The sequence below is a fragment of the Dryobates pubescens genome, chromosome 17 (genome assembly GCF_014839835.1).
Source record: "Dryobates pubescens isolate bDryPub1 chromosome 17, bDryPub1.pri, whole genome shotgun sequence".
Lineage (NCBI taxonomy): Eukaryota > Metazoa > Chordata > Aves > Piciformes > Picidae > Dryobates > Dryobates pubescens.
This window is the reverse complement of record NC_071628.1, coordinates 5,369,941-5,379,410: the sequence shown is the minus strand read 5'-3', so window position 1 is coordinate 5,379,410 and position 9,470 is coordinate 5,369,941. Positions and strand designations below refer to the sequence as shown.

The following is a 9,470-nucleotide window of genomic DNA, read 5'->3' as shown; positions in this document are numbered from 1 at the left end:
TGGCTCTCAAAAGACCAACATTTTAATCAGCAGCCTTGGTACAGAAGAGGCTTCCCACGAAGGCAGTTCACCTACCCGGCCTTTAAGGCCCAGGATCATCTGTCTTGTCAAGCTGCCCTCAACAGCTGCTTTCAGGGAGGGTGGCTTTGCAGAATCCCTCCCAGGAGTGAGGTTCAGCCCAGTCCCTGTGGCAGGAGCTGCTGGTGGAAGCTGAGTGTCGCTTCCCCTCCCCGCTCACATCCGCCTGGCCTTCCGCGGGCGGCAGCCGTTGTGTGGCACCGGGGTGTTGTCAGTGATGGAGATGACCTCCAGACCCCCCATGGTCAAACCCTTGATGGCAGCCTGGAAGACAGCAGGTGACACTTGGTTATCAACACAGGAACAGCAGAGAAAGGGGAAGAGCTCAGGGGAAAAAAGAATTTGGTCTGAAAATCAACTTGTCCCAATGGTTTGGACTTTGCAGTAAGGAACCTGCATCACAAAGCCCAGGCTAAGCCTCTCTGCTCCGGTTCCTTCAGCATTCCCAGCAATTTCCCCACTTCAGTTGGATGCAGTCCCAAGTACAGGTTTTGTTCTGCCTCCAAAGTGCTATTAATCAGATTCTAATGGGGTTGTTCAGTCTGGAGAGTTCTCCAGGGGCACCTTAGAGCTGCCTTCCAATAGCTGAAGGGATCCTGCAGGAAGGCTGCAGAGGGACTTTTCCTGAGAGTGTCTAGAGACAGGACAAGGGGGAATGGTTTGAAGCTGAGGCAGAGCAGGGTTAGACTGGACCTTAGGAAGAAGTTCTTCAGTAGGAGGTTGCTGAGCCTTTCTGGCTGCCTCCTGCTTGAGGGTGTTCAAAGCCAGGCTGGATGTGGCCTTGAGCAACTGAATCTCACTCAGAGGTGTCCCTGCCCACGACTGGGGAGGTTGGAGCAGATGATCTCTGAGGTCCCTTCCAACCTGAGCAGAATTCTGTGATTCTGAATTTTCATTACTAGGTGCCTGAGTGATTAATTCTTCAGGAAAAAAAAAGTTAGGAGAAGCAGCCTGAATTTCAAACCCCTGGAAGGATGCCTGAGAAAGAAAAGCAGGAGATGCTGACACCTACCTTGCGCCCCGGTCCCAGTCCTTTCACCACGACTCGCACGTGCAGCACACCCTTCCCACGTGCTTTCTGTGACAAGAACAATGCTTTAGTGTTCTCCTTGATGTAACTACTGCTGCTCTGGCTCCCCAGGAGTCTTTTTGTTCCCCTCTGACCCACTATCATAGTAGTCTGTAAGTAAAACTAAAGGGTAGGTAGTAATGGATACAGAAGGCAACGCTGGGGGATCGCTGCACAAAGACACGAGGAGAAAAGGAGGCCTGGATACAGCTATGGCAGGCTGAAGAGAACTTCTGTGCTAGCCTGTCAGTGCTGCAGACAGAGAGCTTGAAGGGCAAACTGTTACCTACAGCTAGGGCTGAAGACATGCCCATGTGTATGTGACTGATGTGGCAAAGGACTAACAGGGAAGGGAAAACAGCCTTGAGTTAGTTCTGAGGCAGCAACCTCTCTCCTGTGCTCAGTGGATTCCTTCTGGAGGGGAAATGAGGAAAGCAGTCAAGCTTTAGCTTTGCTGTGCAGGAGTCCACACCTTCAGTGCCAAAATTCCAGGGGCTTGCAAATTGAAAATGCAAAGCAGGGGCTGCAAAGCAGGGGCTGCATAGCAGAGCCGTGCTGCCACCACCTGGACACAGCTCCTCCGGGCCCCTCGCTTTGTGTGCCAGTGCAATCAACAGCTTACACAGGACAGAGTCCAGCTGCTCAAGCAGAGCTATGCAGCTGGTAAGAGGCTCCAACGAGCACAGACCAACAGTGAAGATGATCTTCTGTTTCTCAGAATCGACTGCAATAAGGTGCTGGCCAGCAGTGGCACCAAACCACCTCCAGCATGAAAGGCTGGAATGAGTTCCACTGCATTTAGGATGAGGATTTTCAGTTTAACCTGGCCTCATTCTGCTGTAAGGAGGACTGTGGTGCAGCCAATTTCCTCTTCTCCTGCCACCTGGGCACCCACATGGCTGTTTCTAAAAACAATGCCAGTGAACTGGATGCAGCTGGAAACCACAAGTGCAAGGACATCACCTTCTTTGACTTGGAACTGTTAGCAGCAGCTCTGTGGCACAGAGCAAACATCAAATGTTTGGAGGGCTGGAGCACCTCTCCTATGAGAAGAGGCTGAGAGAGTTGGGCTGTTCAATATGGAGAAGAGAAGGCTCCCAGGAGACCTTATGGTGGCCTTCCAGTATCTGAAGGGGGCTACAAGAAGGCTGGGGAGGGACTTCTTAGAATGTCAGGTAGTGATCAGACTAGGGGGAATGGAGCCAAGCTAGAGGAGGTGAGATTTAGATTAGACAGCAGGAGGAAGTTGTTCCCCATGAGGGTGGTGAGAGACTGGCACAGGCCTGCCCAGGGAGGTGGTGGAAGCCTCATCCCTGGAGGTGTTTGCAGCCAGGCTGGATGTGGCTGTGAGCAACCTGCTGCAGTGTGAGGTGTCCCTGCCCACAGCAGGGGGGTTGGAACTGGCTGATCCTTGAGGTCCCTTCCAACCCTGACAATTTGGATTCTATAATTAAAGCTTCTCCTTGAGCCCCTACAGTACAGAAAGTGACCTGCTGCTGATTCAGGGGCTAGACTTCCAAACCATCCAGGACAGCTTAGAAAAAGGAAGCTGTGCAAGCTGGTACTGAGGATAAGCTGAGTTACATTTCACAGCTGGGCACTTGGACCTGCTGTTTCCAACCTGCTTTGTGTGAAGATGAAATTGCCAGCCAGCAGCAGTGTGCTGCTTGAGTGCAAATCATAGAATGGTCTGGGTTGGAAGGGACCTACAGAGGTCATTGAGTCCAACCCCCTCTGCAGTCAGCAGGGACATCCTCAACTAGATCAGGCTGCCCTGTTGAGCCTCCCTTTGAATATCTCTAGGGATGAGGCTTCAACCACCTCCCTGAGAAACCTGTTCCAGTGTTCCACTGCCCTCATGGTGCAGAACTTGTTCCTAATATCCAATCTAAATCTGCTCTGCTCTAGTTTGAAGCCATTGTCCCTCGTCCTGTCACTGCAGGCCTTTGCAAACAGTCTCTCTCCAGCCTTCTTGTAGCCCCCTCAGGTACTGGCAGGCTGCTATTAGGTCTCCCTGAAGCCTTCTCTTCTCCAGCCTGAACAACCCCAGCTCCTTCAGCCTGAAAGGGCCAGAGCTCATGCTGCTGCCTGGGAGCAGGGCAGTACCCAGGCAGTGTGGGGAGAGGCAGCCTGTGCTCCCGTGTGGGAGGCTGAGGGCTGTCGGCGCAGACTCACCGTTGCTGCCGCGATGGCCGCGGTCTGTGCCGCGATGGCAGTGCCCTTCTTGGCATTCTGGAAGCCTTCTGTGCCACAGGAGGTGCGGGCAAAGGGCCTGTTGTCAAAGCTGACCACCTGGATGTGGGTGCTACAAAAAGAGAGGGGCAAGAGGAAGAAGCTACAACCAAGCTTTATTGTCCACTTTCTTCTTGCTCACCTTACCGCTGTGGCTTGCCCCAGGGCTCCTGTCTCCCTCCTCCAAGCCACCCTAACTCATCACTGCCTTTAGATGAGACCTGCTAGCAGTGGCCCTCTGCTCACCCTAGAGAATCTGAGCAAGGAGGCAAAACCTTGCTGGATCAGCTAAACTTTATCCAGGTGCACCTCAGATACCGCTTCGCCCTTCCAGACCTATCTCCCTGTCAGCATCCTGCAGCTGCTGTTTAATGCACAAAGCATTTCTACACCTTAAAAACGCTGAAAGAAACAGTAAAATGTTGTATCAGGCATCACTGAGGAAAGAACCAGCCCCTGGAGAACGTAATTAATGTTTTAACAACAGGGCTGGAGCAGAGGGTTGGAAGAAACCTGCCACTGAAGCAGTGAGCATCAAATTATTCATAGCAGAATGGAGCCAATGTGTTAAAAACCATTAGACTGCTGCTAAAGGCACTGTAAGGACAGCTCTGCTTCCTGACCAGCACTGAGGTCTGAATTCAGTATTATCTTCCCAGTCCTTTTGAGCCTTTTCATCAAAACCACTGGGCAAAGCCCAGGTGTGTGTGAGAGGCTTTCATTCTGCATGAGAGCAGGAATGGAGCAGCTCCTTTGCTTACTTGTTGTAGGTAGCTTTGATGTGAGCTATTGGGATCTCTTCATAGACCTTTCCATCCCACCTCATGGAGCTCCTCTGCAGGATCAAAGGGCTGAGGAGCAAAACAAGAGTTAGCAGGCACTTGCTCTTTAAACTTTCACACACACAGAGACAACATCCTGTTGGGAGCGACCTCCAAGCTCAGCCAGTCCAACACTGAACCCAGCACTGCAGGCTCAACACTAAACCACGTCCCTGAGTGCTAGGTCCAGAGCTGCTTGAACACCTCCAGGGAGGGTGACTGCAGCACTGCCCTGGGCAGACCGTTCCAGTGTTTGAGAGCTGTCTCTGTAAAGAAGCTTCTGCTGGCACCCAGCCTGAACCCAAAGTTCTGTTTCATATGGGGAAAGAAAGCAGCCAGCAGGTCTCCGACAGACACAAGCTGTGCTTATGATTAAGTCAATACCTCTCCCTTCCTCGGCCGAAGGCGATAAACCCTCGCAGCAGGAGGCCAGCGGCCGAGCCCTGCCGGCGCGGCCTGGCCCTCTCACCTCAGCTCGGTCACGCTCTGCTTCTCGGCCTCCTGAGCGGCCGCCGCCGCTCCCGTGAGCTCCTGCAGCCTGCTCGGGCCGGTGTGTAAGCCGCGGCAGAGGGTAGCAGCGCAGCTCCTGCGGGAAAGAAACGGCAGTGAGAGGAGCGGGGGTGTGGAGAGGGAGGGCGAGCCGCGGGGCCGGGGAAGGTGTGCGGGGTGCGCCGGGGCCTCCCGTGCAGGCGGCCGGGCTCAGGCGGTCAGCCCGGAGCGAGGCGGGGGAGCCGAGCCCGGCCCGGTCCCGGTGGGGTCCCGCCGCTCACCCCCGGGCCGCTCCGAGCAGCCGTTGCCAGGCGACCGCCAGCGCCGCGCTCATGGCCGCGGCCGCTCGCGCGCCCGGTGAGGTCGTCGCAAAGCATGACGGGAGCCGGGGAGGAAAGATGGCGGCGGCCGCGAGCTCCCCGCGGCGAGGTTACCGCAAAGCCCGACGGGAGCGAGGGGGAAAGGTGGCTGCCGCGGTGCATTGTGGGCCGCGCGCCACCGTGATGGCGGCGCCCGGGCAGCGAGCCCTGGGCTGGGGTCGGTGGCTGTGTACCGCCCCCGCGCCTCGGCCCTGGAAGCTTTTCGGGGCGATGTGCCTGCTGAGGCTGCCCCGCATCACGCAGCCCCTCACGAAGGACGAGGAAGAGATGGCGGCCCTCATGGGGCAGGTAGACGGGGGGCACCGGGGTGGCCTGCCGCCGGGAAAGCGGCGGCTTCAGGCCTGGCCGACAGGGCAACCTGCGGGCCTGGGAGTCGTGGCTAGTACCCAGCAGCGCCTCAGGTGCTGCCGGGCACCGCTTGCGTCTGCCAGCCCCAGGAGGTGTCCGAAACCGGAATGAGGGCACCTCGGGTAACGTCACTTCGCGACACCGAGCGCTCGGCGCGATTTGCTGCCCGCGCCTGGTGTCGCGAATCTTGGCAGCTTCCTTGACGGTGGTAGAGGTTCCTGCTGCGAGCGGGCTAGTCCTGCCCTCTCTCGGGCAAATTCCCATCGTCTTGCCTTTGCTGAGGTGGAAATAACTGAATTGTGCTTGCCAAGTGCAGCTCCTGGCGCTTGGTGGCTTGAGGCTGCTTCGTGTTGCTCTTCTAGATAGAGCTGGAGAAAAGCTGCTATTCAGACCATGAAATCCGGAAGATGCAGGAGGAGGAGCAGCTGAGGAGGAGGAAGGAGAGTGGCTATGATGATGTTGATGAAGGACCTGGCAAAACTGTCATCATGGCTCAAGACCTGGAGGAGAAATGGGAACAGAAGTTCCTGCAGTTTGAAGCTGCTCCACGTTTAACAGGTACAGGCTGGAGGGGGAGGGCACCCTGAGTGCTTGCCAAGCACAGCAGAGTGCAGGGCAGTACAGGAGAGCACTTGCTGAGGCCCTTTTCAGGCAGCTGAGTGCAGTTTGGTGGAGGGGAGGCATTGCTTTGAGGTTTTGTTGAAAGAGACTCTGTGGCAGCACTGCTGGTACCTGAGGAGTGACCTGGCTAGCAAGGGAGTCACTGCTGCCATGCTGCACTGATGTAGGCATTCAGCCTCACCAGAGATAAAGGGTGAAGGTGGCTGCTGTTTCCAGGCTTACTCACTTGGTTCCCAGGTTTCACTCAGTGCTTCTGCTGAGTTTAGTCAAAAGAGAGGTCCAGGCTGCTTGCTATAAAACCCTTCTGGGAACCAGACTCTGGATTCCAGCTGGATCCTGCCCTGGCTTCTTAGAGGGGCTGAGCATTGTTGTCTGGGTTGTTGTATTCTGTGTATCCACATTTTGTGTGCTAGGGCTGAGAGGCAGAGAGGGGATGAGTCCAGGGGAGCAGGGCAGTGCTGCCAGGAGCCTTTGTCTCCAGGGGGTGTTGGGTTTTGGCAGATGCTGACAAAAGCAACAACCGGACGTCGCTGGACAGGAGGCTGGACAGCAACCTGCTGCTTCTGGTCAAACAGAAGGTTGGCAACCAGGAGCTGTGGCTCCTGCCTCAAGCAGAATGGCAGCCTGGAGAGACACTGCGAAGCACAGCTGAGAGAGCCATGGCTACGGTTTTGGGTGTGTAGTTTGCTCTCTGCATGGCTCTCCCTCCTCTTGGTCCCAGGGATTCTCTTCCTGTGCCCCATTTCCCTTCTCTTTGTCTCAAGGGTTCTTTTCCCTTGCCCTGTCTCCCTCCTCTTTGTCCCAGGGGTTCTCTTCCTGTGCCCCATCTCCCGTCTCTTGGTCTCAAGGGTTTTCTTCCCCTGCCCCATCTTCCTCCTCTTTGTCCCAGGGGTTCTCTTCCCCTGCCCCATCTCCCTCCTCTTTGTCCCAGGGGTTCTCTTCCCCTGCCCCATCTCCCTCCTCTTTGTCCCAGGGGTTCTCTTCCCCTGCCCCATCTCCCTCCTTTGTCCCAGGGGTTCTCTTCCCCTGCCCCATCTCCCTCCTCTTTGTCCCAGGGGCTCTCTTCCCCTGCCCCATCTCCCTTCTCCTTGTCTCAAGGGTTTTCTTCCCCTGCCCTATCTCCCTTTTTCTTGTCCCAGGGTTCTCTTTCTGTGCCCCATCTCCCTCCTTTGTCCCAGGGGTTGTCCTCCTCTGCCTGATCTCCCTCCTCTTTTTCCTAGGGGTTTTCCTTTTCTTCTGCCTTACCTGAGGGATGTTTGCCATCTGCTGTAGCAAAGTTGCTCCCCATCTGCTGGGAAAAGGCATTTCCTGGCAGAGGGAGGGAGCTCAGTGGGGTCAGCTCCTGGCAGGAGCTGTGACCCCGAGCGATCCGCTCTGTACCGTCACGGTGTCTGCGGTGCGTGGAGGGCTGACGTGGCTGCAGGTTGAGAGCTGGGACATCTCTGGCTGCCAGCAGCTGCACTGCTGATGTCCCCTGAATTGATCTGGCCTTGCTCCAAGTGTATGGCTTCTCCTGCCCTCTTGTAGCAGCTGGCTGATGGCAAAGCCACGTGGCCTTGCTTTGCACTGCAGGCTGGCAAACTTGAGCCCCTCTCCCAACCTCTCTCACTGAGAGCACTCACTGGGCTCCAGACAAGTGGCAGAAGGCTTGCTTAGAGCTGGCAGATTTCTGCTAAGCAGAATGTGGTAGTTTGAGAATCATAGAATCAACCAGGTTGGAAAAGATCTCAGAGATCATCAAGTGCAACCTGTCACCCAACACCTCCTGGCAGCTAAACCATGGCTCCAAGTGCCACATCCAATCCTTTGTTGGGCACCTCTAGGGATGGGGACTCCACCACCTCCCTGGGCAGCACATTCCAATGGCTAACAGCTCTCTCTGGGAAGAGCTTTCTCCTCACCTCAAGCCTAAACTTCCCTTGGCACAGCTTGAGACTGGGTCCTCTTGTTCCTATTGGAAAGATAAGGAACTTAAAACTGGTTGTAGCAAATCAATTTCTTCTTCTTTTCTTGCTTCTTTGCTCTGGGGAGATACTGCCTTGCTTCTGCTTGACCTTGGCTGCATTGGTTTGGTCTACCAGCAGCTTTCTCTGCTTCTCCCTTTTGTACAGAGGGGTAGGGGCAGGGGGGCAGGAAAGGAGAAGCTAATAGCTTCCCCTGGTCTTTGACCAGAGGGGTTCTTGTGCTGTTTATCAATTGTTAATACCTGTAAATATGGTAAACCCTGTCTATTTTGTACACATTCATTGCATTCCACTAGAGATTGTAGCTCTGCCTGTAAATGCAGCTTCTATTTCCTTCCAGCTGGGCTGGGCTGGGCAAAGCTAATGTTGGGGGGGAGTGGGGGGGAGGAAATTTCAACCTACCACACAGAAGGAGTGGCTCACACTGCCTTTGCATTCCTTCAGAGGAGCAGGCCCTGTTGTTCTGTGCTCTTATGCCTTGTTTTCTTTCTCTTGCACTGCTGGGCTCTTGCAGGAGGCCACGTTCAAGCCAAAACCCTGGGGAACGCACCACATGGGGTTTACAAGTATAAATTCCCCAGGGCCATCAGGACTGAGGACAACCTGGGAGCCAAAGTGTTCTTCTTCAAAGCCTTCCTCCAGAGCAGTGATTTGTCCCAGGCAGAGCTGAAGAGAGACTGCCTCTGGGTCACAAAGGAGGAGCTGGGAGGTTACTTGAAGGCAGAGTACCTGAAGAAAGTGAATCGGTTCCTTCTGGACTTGTAAGCAGCAGGCTGTGCTCCAGCAGATGGGAAAGGTGTGGGACATGGCTCCAGGGAGGAGCACAGCTGCTGCTTTGCATGGTCTGTGTCTGTCAGATGTTAACTTGGGCTCTGGAGGATAATTTGCCCTTGCCTTATTTCCCAGTTCTCTTCTCTGGGCCTGTACTCAATAAATATCACAACTGAGACTTGGAAGTGGAGCTTTCCTGAGGGAGTTCTTTGCTCTTGTTGAATCCTCCTCCTCCTCCTTGGAAGTGCATGTTGTGATCTTCTCCTCTCCCAGGTGTGCAATTCCCTGGGGCTGTGGTACCCAGGGGGCTCACTTTCCTCATCAGACTCCTAAGTCTCAAGCTCAAATGGTTTCTTCTGTGCAATGGTTAATGCTTGTCTCTGGTACCTGGAGGGCTGTCCTGCTGGGAACAGACCCTCCTGGCCACAAAGCTGGGGAGAGGGAACCTGGGATATTTACAGCTTGTTAGCCTGGAGCCTGTGATGTGTGGTGACCATGGAGCACGTGGATGCACAAGGAACAGTCAGCAGCTCTTCCTCTGAGCTGAGCTCTGCCTTCCCATCCACACTGCCTGCCTCTTGAACCTAAAGCTACAGCAGCAGACACTGAAGGAGGGTAAGCAGAGCAGCTCTGCACTCTGGGGCTCGTTTTTCCTGCTGGGGAAAGGCTGCCCTACCTTTGCTGCCCCCTGGGAGCT

The 9,470-nt window shown here is 55.1% G+C and overlaps 2 protein-coding genes across 2 annotated transcripts; one reads left to right on the top strand and one right to left on the bottom strand.

The window, feature by feature from the left end:
* On the bottom strand, nucleotides 1–5,038 carry MRPS11 (mitochondrial ribosomal protein S11). The gene is made up of 6 exons (XM_054168850.1): nucleotides 4,971–5,038; nucleotides 4,670–4,786; nucleotides 4,141–4,230; nucleotides 3,323–3,452; nucleotides 1,091–1,156; nucleotides 1–342 (listed from the first exon to the last, which is right to left on the bottom strand). Exons 1-6 carry the CDS (start codon nucleotides 5,021–5,023, stop codon nucleotides 235–237), a joined length of 564 nt encoding a protein of 187 aa, XP_054024825.1. The 5' UTR covers nucleotides 5,024–5,038; the 3' UTR covers nucleotides 1–234.
* Nucleotides 5,039–5,087: 49 nt separating this feature from the next.
* MRPL46 (mitochondrial ribosomal protein L46) lies at nucleotides 5,088–8,952 on the top strand. Its single transcript, XM_054169194.1, has 4 exons — nucleotides 5,088–5,357; nucleotides 5,780–5,975; nucleotides 6,540–6,713; nucleotides 8,517–8,952. Exons 1-4 carry the CDS (start codon nucleotides 5,088–5,090, stop codon nucleotides 8,765–8,767), a joined length of 891 nt encoding a protein of 296 aa, XP_054025169.1. The 3' UTR covers nucleotides 8,768–8,952.
* Nucleotides 8,953–9,470: the final 518 nt, after the last annotated feature.

Excerpts from the sequence above, each read along its gene's own strand:
- MRPL46 (XM_054169194.1), top strand. The coding sequence starts at position 5,088 with ATGGCGGCGGCCGCGAGCTCCCCGCGGCGAGGTTACCGCAAAGCCCGA. Across the intron at positions 5,358-5,779 it reads TGGCGGCCCTCATGGGGCAG|ATAGAGCTGGAGAAAAGCTG; the intron begins GTAGACGGGGGG and ends TTGCTCTTCTAG. Across the intron at positions 6,714-8,516 it reads AGCCATGGCTACGGTTTTGG|GAGGCCACGTTCAAGCCAAA; the intron begins GTGTGTAGTTTG and ends GGGCTCTTGCAG.
- MRPS11 (XM_054168850.1), bottom strand. The coding sequence starts at position 5,023 with ATGAGCGCGGCGCTGGCGGTCGCCTGGCAACGGCTGCTCGGAGCGGCC. Across the intron at positions 3,453-4,140 it reads ATCAAAGCTACCTACAACAA|CACCCACATCCAGGTGGTCA; the intron begins GTAAGCAAAGGA and ends CTCTTTTTGTAG. Across the intron at positions 343-1,090 it reads GACTGGGACCGGGGCGCAAG|GCTGCCATCAAGGGTTTGAC; the intron begins GTAGGTGTCAGC and ends GCTGTCTTCCAG.